General features: G+C 33.3%; 1 protein-coding gene across 3 annotated transcripts in view; it reads right to left on the bottom strand.

Moving 5' to 3' along the window:
• KDM4C (lysine demethylase 4C) overlaps window positions 1-13,725 on the bottom strand; it is a 247,931-nt gene that overhangs the window by 21,905 nt on the left and 212,301 nt on the right. For 2 of the 3 annotated variants that reach the window (XM_030259016.4, XM_030259019.4), the window contains 2 exons: window positions 8,472-8,657; window positions 1,990-2,160 (listed from right to left, as the gene is read on the bottom strand). In XM_030259016.4, the coding sequence (XP_030114876.3) occupies window positions 1,990-2,160; window positions 8,472-8,657 (357 nt within the window). Of the gene's footprint in view, window positions 1-1,989; window positions 2,161-8,471; window positions 8,658-13,725 lie in introns of those variants that run through there. The other variant, XR_005978292.2, reaches the window with a different exon arrangement.

Genomic DNA, 13,725 nt, shown 5'->3' with positions numbered 1-13,725 from the left:
CACTTAATAATTCCCCACCTCATATATTTAGTAAATACTAACACAAACCAAGATAGATACATATGAGAACAGAACAATGTATACCCTGATTTGGTTGTTATTGAATGCAGAGTTTCATGAAGCTTCAAAACTGAACTTTCCCTGCTCCCTATCTTCCTCCTTAGAAATAAATAACTGTGCCTGAGCACTGTAATTCTGGTTTATTGTTAGCTGAGCTGAAATTATGTGGTGGATTCAGCACATACTGGAAGAGCAAAAACCTCCTGCTATCTTTGTGAGCTGGTTGAAAAGTGAAAACAGATTAGAAAAATAAGTTCTTCAACAGGCAGCAACATTGCCTTCACACCAGATTTGATGAACAAGTCCTCCCAGCAGCACGAACACCTGATATGAACATTGCATGGATTAGCCAATTTTAATCTGAGAAGAAGAAAAAAAGCCCACTTTTTTCAGTTCCAGTAACTGCTGCAGGTATATTATCTAATAAAAACTTAACAACATTTCTCTAAGGAATGTGAAATTTGTTTGGTGTTTCCATTAAACAATTATATGTTGTTCATCCACTATCTGAGAAGCACTGAGGCATATCCAGACCTGATTACATTTATTCATAGCTCCAGATCAGACTACCCCACTAGGACAACAAGCAGTTCCTCATCTTCACCTTACCAGATCCTTGATCCAGCAGGCATTTGCAAGAAGGGTTTCTAATAACAATATAGCTGCATTTACTTAGTATCTTGATCATCCTAAATCAGAATGTCATTGATCATTAATGGAGACTTTTGCAGTGTTTTGGATTAAAGGACAAATTTTCAAAGATGTGTAAGAGATTTGGCGACTGACTTCTATTCAGACCACTGGGAGGTAAAGAGCTCAATTCCCAAACACTGATCTGAAATGCATTCCCTCAAATACTATATTATAAAAAGATGCCAGAAATTTCAGTAACTAAGAAGCTTCGAAGAACAACAGCATCATTTTCTGATGCTGATATATCTGATATGACTGATATCTGTCAGATAATGCTTTTCTCAGGAAAATATTACCTCTGCAGAAAGCAGAAGAGCTCAAAGACATTCACAGAAGAAAAATGTGTAGCACTTCTAGTAGTTGCATTGCTTGAGCTGCAAAGCCAACATTCTCTGGCACTGCTGTGTAAGCCAGGCTCTTCCCCTCTACATATTGAACAGGACTAAGTGAAAAGTGATCTTGCAATAAACAGCACTTTTGCCTATCAGTGGTCCCTGGAGGCTTTAACTTCTGGAAATTAGTAGGAAGTACACCAAAAATACTGGTTTAGCACACAAAAGACTCAAGAGGATCATGAAGGTAAATGAGGATTAGAGTCACATCATGAGAAAGATATCAAAGGACACTCAATGAACACCACAAAGCTTAACATCCAATGTGTATCATTGCAAACATGATGGGAAACAGAATCTTTCTCCAATTGCAAATCTTGCTTATATGTGCCAAGTCCACAAAAGAGCCATGGTAGTTTATGTAAGTGCATAAGGGAAATAAAAATCTCAGCTGCCTTTTGAAAATGTAATAATCTATACTATATATAGATTAACTACTATTTTTTCCCAAATGATTTTTATCACTACTAATGTAATATCACAAACTAAATATCAGGAAGAGTAAACAAGTTGTTAGAACAGATTCTTGAGAGCTGTTCTTCATATTACAGCAGAAGTTTTCTATCCTGCAAGGAATTTCTACAAGTTATCTCTAAGTGACAGAGAAGGATATACAGAATTCCCGCTTCCATATTCTTTATTAAATATGTATAATAAATAAATAAATACTAAATAAATAAATAAATACTAAAATGTTATGTCCTCAAATTCATAAGAATTAGGTCAAGAGATTCCAACTCTCTAATTTACAAAAGAAAACCAATCAAATGCCAGAAAAACCCACCCCAAAACAAAAAATCAAGAAAACAAACCAGAATGAATAGGATTCTGAGAAAGTACTTACTACAATGTCTTCAGGAAAAGCATTCAGACTGAAGGAGCCATCATCAAACATGACTTCATAGAAAACCTGAGATGTCACTCCTATGACTTTGCAACTATAATATCGTGTATTTCTATGTTTTGTGATGACGGTCTGCCCAACAGCAATGGCCTTCCCACATACTTTAGCTCTCTTGAAAAAAACAAAGAATTGAAAAGAAAAAGTAAATTTAAAATACCATCTTACTCATAAATAATTTATTGGTGTAGAAACAGGGTTGATAACAGCTGAGCATTCAAGATAAAAACTTCAAATTAAATTAATTTAATTCAATCATGTTAGCATAATTTCTTTTACTTACAAAATTTCTCCACTTTGTAGGAAAACAAATGACATCTGAAGAATACGACATCAAAGCACATTTCTGCAACTGATGCCTTAAAACTATTCTGCATTGCATCAATAATATGTAATTAGAAAAAATGGTTATTTTTGTTTGGAGGATAATTTGTAGAATTTTCCTGAAGACATCTTATGTCTTCAGGAAAAGAACCAAGAGTATGGTTGGAATTATTTTTAAATTATGAGATTTTGAAATACTAGATTTTTGTATGATTCCACATAATAGAATGAAATTTTGCCCAGTGAGATGCAATAACTAAACACATACCCAGCTCTTGCCAGAGCTGTCTACACAGGCAGTGTATGTGAGGAACTTTTTAACCCCCATCGTGCAGAGTTTTTGCTTTAAAGCTTCAAACAGCACTAATCATTCTTCATCAGTTATTTGCATACTATATCAGTAACAATATTTTTTTTTTACTTTTCACTTATAATTCTCCAGTGCTAATTATATCAATCAGAAGACTAGCAGCGTTCTTAAACTATGCAAAAATTCTAAATCAATAACTTAATTTATGGATTCTATTAATATAAAAACAATGGAACCTTTTAGGAAGGCAATCATGAAAAAGCTCACACCATGCAGTCAACTGTTACAGCTCAGCCCCCAACTACTGTTGAACCCTGTGAATCTTTAAAAGCAACCTTCTACACTAGAAAATATAAAATCAGTATCTTCTCATCCAAGTAACACAGAAGGCACTTCTTTCTTATCAGTTTAACTATTCAATATCTCACAAAGGTTCATTGTTTTTATACAAAAGGGAGCTATTGTGAGTTTGACTACACCTAAAGAGTTGAACATTTCTGCTTATGTAAGATGCATGTGCACTGGAATACCTAAGGATGAAATATTTATTAGAAATGTTTATAGAGACTGTAAAAGAATAATTTTATACACAGTCCACACTAAAGTAATCATCAAATTTCCTAGCACTGCTTTTGAAACCTTCAAAGGCAGTAAATTCTTTAGTCAATATAATAGTCTTAAAATTGTCTCAAGAAAATCTGGAAAATCCTACAGCTGTCGGATTTTTATCAATAGAATTGAACAGAATAAAGAACAGCATCAGTTCTTTTACCTAGATTCCGACTACTAGTAGTAAAGTGAATGCTCTGGTGTAAGAGGAAAAACCCACCCTAAACCTGAAGACTTCTGTTTTTGCACTGACTTCTTGTCGCTATTGGGCTTCCTCCTTGGATCTACTTGAAGGATTTATAATTTTTAAACCTCTCTGCTCCCAAAAACTAAGGGCATACCAAGTACAAATATTCTGTGCCATTTTTATTGGCAGTACACTATAGATCTGTGTGTCAGAGCTCTGCCTGTCACAGACACTTGTAGTATTTAGCTGAGGTCACCTCAGATAGTAAAACTCAATGATGTTCCTAAAGCATTTCCAAGTGTATCTAGAAATAATGTTCTGAACGTATTCACAAATTATTTAACCATTATATGTATAATAAAATTATTTCTTCCTCAATTCATCTGCCTATAGATAGATTAAGTATAAAAATTAGCTACATAAATAGCAATTGACTAATATCATAGGAGCAATAAAATGTCCATAAGCATGTTTTATCCAATCTTGGAACATATGCAAACATACATGGCTATTTATCTTTCAACTTTTTATTTTATCCTATTCAGCTTTTGGTGGGAGCAGAGATGGATCATATGTAAACTAGAGAGTATTAACTGATTTATTTCTATGAAATAATAGGAAAAGTATTATACTACAGAAACGAAACAAGATATTGCTTTATTAAAATGTTTAAATCTTCTCTGAAAGAAGATGTAACTCTTCAGAAAAGATGGAGAGAAAATTACAATATTTTAAGAGACAATGCAGATTCATTTAATGATAAAATTTTCAGAAAAGGAATGCCATTTCTCATTATGAAAAGTAATAAAACCCAAACATGCATTCTAAAACTCAAGGAGATTATTTTTTAGTATGTTATTTTCATAGGATTCTTAATTTATTTCTCAGAAAAACATATTAACAAGTATAGTCTGCAATTGATCGCACGTCCCAGAAAACATTTCCTGACAGAAAATCTTAACAATGTATTGACATTAAGAATGTAATTTTTGATCAGAAAGGACAGCTGTTAAGTAAGGGAGTCTATCAGATTAAAGAAACAGCTTTAACAGGTAGCTATCAGATTACTGAGAAAGCTGTAGTTTAAAAGCATGATTTTCTTTAATGGCACCAAAGCCAAGAATGAACTAAGATAGTGGCAGAAATACAGAAAACAACTAGATATAAAGTAAGATAATCTCCCCTTCTGTGTGCAAACTTCAAAATATAAAAGCGAAAATTACTTTGTTCTTCATTTTCTATATGGCAGGAAACAAAAACCTTAAATACATAAATTATGTGAATATGAATTCATAATAACATAATGAAGTAGGTATCTGATGTACATCTCAATACCTAGAAACTTTCTCAAGCTACAGTTTTTAATGGGGGACCCTAAAAGATCTGAGACTCATTCTATACCAGAACTTAAATAACACGTTATCGTTTACACCTTGGAATTCCAATTTCATCATAGAAATTATGCATGGCATTTCAAAAATAATCCAGCACGTGATTTTTGAATAACATGTCCTTCTGAAGGCATGGCTTAGTCTTTCTGAGATGTTCAGGGGCTGGCAGTAGTTAGCCAACAGTAGTTAGAAAGTGGCAAACAATGACACAGAAAAAGGATCTACAGCTCCCATTAGACAACATCCCTTCATTCCCTGTTTGCTACAGAGGTTAAGAACTGGCTGATAATAGTAGAAGGTAATTTAAAGTAGGTCCAAAAACAGCAACAGCAGGTATTTGCATCTCCTGTCTTTGCCTCTTCTAAAGATCGTTATTCTTTCAAATGTTACTGGGGCTGTCTAGATAGCCCCTTTTGTTCACAATTTCCATAGGAAATAGCTGAGAGTACAGGTTTGTCTCCAGCTGGTTTTCTCTGATCTGCAGGACTTATATGGATCTTTTGGGATTGGGTGGATTTTTTTGTGTTCGAACAGTGGCATATAACTAGTTTTCCTCATTTTCTTGTGTATGAATGAGTTCTTTTAATCAAAACACATCCATCTGCAGCACCTATTCTCAAATGTACTTCCACATGTTCTTGCAGTTTTGATTACAAAAATGTGTGAGGGATATGTTTCATGCTCAGAGACAAGCACAGTCAAGGAGAAAAAAGGAAAAAAAAAAATCCACAACACAACCTGTAAGTAGCAAATCACAGAGCCTTCTCTGCATATTGACAGTCCAATTTACATAAAAAACAGCATAGGCAATGACAGCAACAACCTGAAACACACTGTATAGAAAAATTGTTCTGGTAGCATTTTTTTGTGTTATTTCTAAAGCTATACCTCCAGCAAATATAAGACATAGGCTTAGTTTTGAGTCCATGAACATGGAAACATATTTTTGAAAAGTCATTTCAAATATCAACATTTAAAAACTCCGGTTCATAGATTTCTGTATTTACTTCATTTGTCAGCATCAGATGAATTCAAGGATTATTGCTTTCTCTTTTGATTTTCTCTTTCATGATTTTTCTTCAGATAACCCCACTAGTGTTTTCAATGACTGACAACAAAAAGGCACTCTAAAATACTGAAGACAATACTGAAGACTCAGTGTTGTGAAAAAGGCCTATGAATGTATGTTGAAAAATTTTGCTTGAGTTCACAGGCATAAGTAAGTCGGATGCATAGGCTACTTCCTCACTATAGTAAGCCCTTGCCTGAGATGAAGAGATACGGTGATAGTAGTAATAATACACATTTACCTGTTTATGTAGACGTTTTTTGTTGAACACCCTCATTGATTTACTTATTAAAATATCACTATAGGTATATGTCATATTTTTTCTTAGTGCTCAGAAGTCATTCATTGATTGTTGAGTTTTTGGGCTTTGATTTTATTTTTTTAAACTTGAGGAAAGCAGCAAACATTGAGTCAGTACAAAGGTAGTCACTGAGCATTTAGATACAATATTTAGAGTCTATATTAATTAAAAATCAACTTTTTTTTCCTTGAGATTAGGAGAAATAATAGTGTCCTTGCTTTATGAACAATGTTTTCTGCTAAATACCAGAAGATATTTTTTCATACTGACAAGATAATCTGACTCCTATAAATATTTGCTAAGTGAGTATAATATTTCAGTCTGCATGATTTCCTGTTCTGCTTCTAAGCAAGGAAACTGAAACAACAGGCAAAAAAGAAAAGTTTATTAGAAGTAGAATGCATTGCTATGCCTAATGGTGAAGAGCAATGTTATTTCTGCATGAAGTAACAGCTAAAAGCTAAGAAAAGCATCACAAGAAAACCAATGGTGAGAAAATTTCTGAAGGCTTAAAGATGTGATTAGATTAATTATACAAAAGACAAGAATATAAACTCAAGCATTTAAAAGCATATGGCAATCTCCTTTGTCTCAGGAGTAAGCTAAGAATTTTACAGAAAAACATTCTTTAACAAAATATCTGCTCTTTTCAAATTTTGGACCATTAAAAACACAAAACCATAACTTTAATTTCTCTTCTGTAAACCTTCTAGCTGAGCTGGGGGGGGTGGGAGGGTGGTGGGGAAGGTAATAACAGTGATTCTTTTCAAAAGAGTTAAGGCTGAATTTCAGTAAAGGATGTAATTGTCTCATTCCAAGACACTTTCTATGTTCACACATTATCTTACACAAAATCCTGTTTTTTTCCATAGCTGATGGGGTTTATTTTCTTCTTCACTACCTAATATAGGTAAAAAAAATCACTAATAAAGCATGGAATTTATGGGAGTGGTGCAAATCCTGCTACCTAGATTATAAAGACCTGTCCCAAAAAGATACTAGAAAACATTACGGAAATGTTTGCCCTATTTTTACTGGCCAGGAATTTAATCCAGTAATTTTCAACCAATGATAATGTTTTCAAAAAACCCCAAGGACGGTATCTTAAGTTGCCTGTACAGACAGAAGTTTAAGTTTGTTTGTTTTTCAAACCAAACTCATTTTCTTGGGAAATGTTTGCAAGAAATTAAAACTACATGAAGTTCATTTTGGAACTACATGTTCATTCATTTGGAAAACAAAAATATTATAAAATATGTCATTATAAAAATGACAATTCTCTTGAAATTTTAAACAGGGATAAACCATATGTCTCCCTTCCAAAAAATCACCTTCAGCTTGAACACTCAGGACTGATTACTCTAGCTGGGAGGCATTATAATTTAGTATACTTGGAAGAAAATTCTACTATTCAGTAGTCTTGTTAAATCTTATCATTAAGACCAAGGATTCACTGAAAGCTCTTGCAAGATCAATATCTATGATACAGACATTACCTGGGTTTATGTCATTATTTTCAAATGCATAGAGGTGAAAAAAAAATGCAACTTGACAGACTTACCAAGCTCTTTCCTTAGTAAGAGGATGTTAAGTCCTTCTGGTTTGGAAGGAAGGAAAATACAGCTTTAAAAGCCCAAGATGAATAGCAGACGTTCTCTCTTAGTTGACATAGTAACCATTTATTCAAGTAAAAGACATTAGACTAATTCTTGATCGTGTCTCAGCTAAAATTAAAGGCTCTTCCCCAGCACAGAATAGAAATAAAAAGGCAGTCATAACATGAATTTTCATGGTATGCCAGTGTTACTTTGCCAGATGACAGAATAATTGTAATTGAATATTTTCAAGAGATTCTTTGACTGCAGAACAAAGATTTTACATACACACCACATCCATTATCTCACAGGATCTGTGCATATTTGCAAGATATTGTGATCTGGGTATTTGAAACACACTTCAGGTTAACAAAATAGAGAACTCAGAGATTTGTTCTGGCTGTCAAAACAATATACTCAACAAGGACTTTAAATTAAAAAATGTGTTAAGCATATCAGGTATCACTTCTCTCTGGTAACAGCATAAGGAAAAACCTTTAAGCTGTAAAAGATTGGTATGCATGAAAATATAGACAGAATTATGAAAATACATAGTGTGGATTGTCTCCTCCACCTTCTCTGGAAATGCACTTCAATTCTGCAATTCCATTTTTTAAGAAATAAGAAAACATTCCTTACCACATTTTGGTTGATCTTGTGCCTGAAACATGTGATGTAGACAAAACAGGGCCAGTCATCAGGTTCCATCAGCACTCCTGCAGCATGGGCACAGGTAACATGGAAAGATGCTGGGCAGCGTCCATATGAACACTGAATGCAGGCACCAGAGATTTTCTTAACTCTATGCTTGCAGAAGATACATTTCTGTAGGAGTAAAATAAACAGAATATTTTCTGTACTTCAATGATTCCTGCAAGTGACTCAAAGACCAAAAAGTTATTTGTGAGCCAATGATTACATTTTTTATCTTGCAATTATACACACTGAAAGGAAGAGCAGTTATTAATTACAAGGCTACTAAGTAATATAATTAAAATGCATTTTTGCATTTTCATATAAATGTATTCCAATGCTATAGCAAATAGATAGATAGATAGATATTTAAAAGTTTAATTGTAAATTCCATGATTCCATGCTCAGAAAATCAACCTTCTCCTAAAATTGGTAAATCAAAAACTCTACATGATTTGACCAAAACAACAGCAAGACTCAAAAATAAAGAGAACTGGTTCGACTGAAATGTTGGGCTAAACAGGACTTCCACATATAATTTGATTTAGCTTGCTATTGTGAGTCTGGACTAAATATATATGCCTTTGTAAAATGGCTAATCCAGCACATTCAGCAACAGTTTCTACAGCATCCTCAGATAGCCTTTTACAGTGGATAAATCTCCTTTAAGTTAGAGACATTTCATTTACCTCAAGTCTTTGCATAATTGTACAGCTGAAGGCTCTTTCTAAGACCACTTTTATTTTTTAGCCTGGTTTTCATTGGTTGAGTATTTAACATAATGTCAATACAGTAAGCTATATTTCCTCATGTCATATATTCAAACATCATGTCAACAGCCTTACTGGCATCAAGACACACTGTTTGTTTTTCCCTTTTGCCAAAAACGAAGACCACATCAAAATACTGTCACTATTTCTTAAGTGGCACAAGTAATGAGCCAATAGGAAAAGAAGACAAAGGGATATAGGCTACGTTAACTAAATCTGGGGACTAAGTTCTAATAAACTAAAAAAAGACAGTACAAGATGAACTTTACCTTGCCACCATAAGACATTAACAAGCATGCTAGATAGAATAATTGTTTCAGTAACTTTATGGACACTGTTTTATATCATGTATGAGAATTATCCTCTGATAGCTCTCATCACAGCTAACAAAAATACAAATGTTATTGATGATCATGAAATTATCTCAGCTATTATGGACAGATTTTATGCAACGACACAAACCAACAAATTCAATAAAACATACTCTTGGAATATTGCTTACTTCCATTTCTTCTAAATTTGCTGACCACCAAATTGTTAAACACCCTCATCTGCCTATGTTGAGAACATAAGTAAAAATAATTTTGGTATGTTTTTGCTGCATGTTTAATAATACAAAGCATTAACTTTCAAATCACATCCAATTCTTATTCAGAGGTGACCAAAGAACTTTATTCTCCATTGTTTCTTGATTTTCTTATTCTGTATAAAACCAGAAGAAATTTTATTGTATAACTCAGTACTTAAATAGTTTCAATGGTTTCTGGCATGTGGTTTGTAACAGAAATAATACTTTTGGTAAGCTGTCAAGCTCACTGGCCCTAGTTCCTGTATCACCCTGAATGTGAAATACTCTTTTAAGTTCTGTCCTCATGTTCACCCTTCACCCATGTGCCTGCATGGCTTTGCACAAACAGAAATGTAGAGTAATGCATAGCATCTGAACTTAGGGAGAAATTTTAGCTATTATTCACTCAAAGAACATGAATTCAGCTCTACTGTAGCACCATCAGGTTTAAAGACTAGTAAGAGATAAAGACGATTTGCCTTTAAAAGAAATGTTTCAGAAACTTTGCTCATGAGCTGACATCTTGCTGCGTGTTTGTATGCATGTGCATGAGGCCATTTCCAGGTAAGTGGAGTAACTGTTTTCCAAGGGAGCTTAAAGATTTCTTTTATATATATATATGTATTCAGAACCTACTAAGTGGAACTTCCAGATAGAAAATACAATTGAAATCTAGGATGTGTAATATCTAGACACTGAGTTCATATAAATAACTGAGCTCCTCTCAAATGCTTTTTCATACAGATACACACAAAGTCAAGAATCAGATTAATGTAAGAAGACCAAAGCACTTATGAATATTAAAAAAACCCACAACCCCAAACAATCACACAGCCAAAAAAAATACCCCAAAACAAAACAAAGCAAAAAAAAAAAAAAAAAAAAATTCCACATGTGTTCTGAAATAAACACCCCAAAAATGCAGTTCAAACTAAATGTAAAGAATGAAAGAATGAGGAAAAGGAATAAAGTAAACTACATCTTAATTAACATTAACTGAAGAAACTGTAGCATCACAGCAGGAAATGCTGGACCCCTTAAATTATTGGCTGCACATGCACAAGGGAGCAAATATGTAAACATTACAATGTGATTGTAAGTTTCTCCTGTGTCGTACTAAAGTATTATAAAACCTCAGGAGATGCAAAAATCTAAAACTGTACTATGTGAGAAAAGCTTCAGAAAAAAAGATGAATTTAAAACGCTATATATGTACAATTGCTCTTCTAAATTAATATTTTAAGGCTTATTACCTTCCAGAAGTAGAAAAGCTGTAAAAAATAAAAGCTGTATTACACAAGACAGCAAGAAATGCTGGCAGGGAAGCTGGAAATGTAGTCCAGAAAACTAAAAATGCAACAAATTAAATGGCATAGCCATAGCCAATCCTTAGAAATTCAGAATAAAACTTCATCCCTTCCTGTAAGAAAATTTAATGTGAACATGTCTGACAAACTGGTATAGTATTAGAAAACATTTCTCACAATGTTTTTCAGAGTTTCAACTTTAAAGTACTGAAAATAGTTATTAAAATACAAAATAATTATTAAAATAATTATTAAAAAACAAGCTGTACAATTACTATTGACTGTAGTCTTATTTCAGTCACGTTGGTGCAAAATTAGTGTAATTTTGATGAAGAGTAAAGTTGCTCTAATTTACTCTTATATAAAAGGTACACTGCTTGGTCATAAGTATTACTGGGAATGCACACCTAAGTTTTCATTATGAAAGTGAAAAAATTCCCATTTTAACCATGCAATAAATCTACCTCACTGGCAAATACAAGGAGGACATTTGTTACATCAGTTAACTCCAAACCCACATTAATCGTTTGTGCTACACTCATACACTCTTCAGGTATCAAAAGGATTAAATCATGGATATGAACAGGTGGAAAAATGCAGGAAAAGAAAAAATATCTCCTATTTCTTTCTGTGCTTAAGAAATACCAGAAAAACTATGAAAACCATTCTTCTTTCAAGAACGCAGGAAAATAATCAAGATTTTCAAATAAAGAAATATGTTTATGTAAGATGCTGTGTCCTTTGTACAAGTATTCCACTGAGGAAGATGCAGATGTATCTCAGATTTACAATGACTCTCAAACTGAGGCATGAATTTTGAAAGTCCAGTGTTCAAGCAAACTGCAGCTTGCTTGCATAAGTGTAATTAAGGCAACATGGTCCCCCATTCAGATGTAAGAGAAAAAGCCCCTTCATATTTGAAATGATTCATCAAATACTCAATCCATTTTAATTGATAAATAAAATCAGAATACATAAACCAAAAGCAGAGCAAGCTATAAAAAATATGTTTTGCATAGACTTTTGGAACATTAGCTGAACTATATACTAAATTGCGTATTAGCTATAAGTAGTAAACTGAACTGAGCTATGTCTGCTTGTACCAGTAATTCTTTCCCTCCCTCGCTTGTGAAAAATAACATATTTCTATATATACTCTCACTTGGGGTTTTACAACATATGAATTTAAATATTTTTAATTTTTTTTCATATATTATTTATTATAGTATGGTGATAGATGAAAAAAAAAAAACAAAGGGAGTATGATGTAAATGTACAAATAATAGAGAACTAAAACAACCCCACTGAAAGTGACCAAAGGAAAAAGGCATCAGAATCTCAATAGAAGAAAGGGAATTACTAACTGCGAAGACTGAGGTTTCACCCTTCCCCACCTCTTCCCTGAATTCTGATTTTCGTAGGTTTGTAAAATGAAGGAATCATATAGAACAGAACCAATCTCAAACTATTCCTGCAAAACAAAAGGTCTAAACACCTCCCTGTCGGAGCTAAACTTGTATTTAGGTATTTAAGTTTGCTTCTTGTGAAACAAACAAATTTGATATACCATGAACACATTTTCTAAAACACAATAATGCTAACTCAATGCCCAAATGACAGTTTTTCAGTAGCTTGAAACTACAGCTGTTCCTACCAGCTAAAGCAATTCTGGACAGCTAGGAAGAATGTCATTTAGATTTAATGACTGCTAGGTATTAGTGCAAAGCAGAGACCAAGGGGAAAGTAGCTGAGGATCAATCTTAATCAGAGATTCAGATGTAAAATGAATTGGAGAATAAATAAAATTGTTTATATAACTAGAGATTTAAGAATATAGGACAGAAGAATGTACTCCAATCTTCTAGATTGTGAAATGACCTCTTTTTGCCCCCCAAAAGAAAAATATTCTGCTGCAAATGAATTTCATCATCATGGAACAGCTCTTTAATATTGATAGTCTGCAAACCTATAAACAGAATGGATTTTAAAGAATGAATTTGAGGAACCTGGATGTTAGCATTTTGCAACGACAGCCCACTGGTAACTTTTATAATAATTTTTATGCATCCTTATTTAAAGATTTAGAAATTGCTTCCCTCAAAAGGTATTTGCAAATAAAAATCCAGTCCCTAAAAGGATCATGAATTAATCACAGTAGCAGTGTTTTCTGATGGAAGGATTTATGAGTATAAGCACAAAGCTGAGGTCATAGCAAAAACCCAGGGATAGATTTTAGGAACAATTGTGAGTATTAATTTCTCCCCAAAATTATCTCTATGTCTTGGCAATCAAAATTACTTAAGTGAAGGAGTTCACTGTAGTAAAAAATTAAATGCTAGAAAAAGAATTTATTTCAAGAGATCCTCAAAAAACTAATAGATTTTCAAATATTATTAAAAATCACTCCAAAAGAGCTCTGCTGCGGGGGCTGCTGCAGGTGATTAGTAACTACTAGTAAGTAACTGATTTGTATATTCTTACCCTCTTTTATGTATTTGCTGGTTTTTTTTACCTTCTATGTATCATTTGAAATACTAAGACAGAAACACCACTGT

This window comes from Taeniopygia guttata, chromosome Z (assembly GCF_048771995.1).
Source record: "Taeniopygia guttata chromosome Z, bTaeGut7.mat, whole genome shotgun sequence".
Lineage (NCBI taxonomy): Eukaryota > Metazoa > Chordata > Aves > Passeriformes > Estrildidae > Taeniopygia > Taeniopygia guttata.
This window is presented reverse-complemented; position numbering and strand designations above follow the sequence as displayed.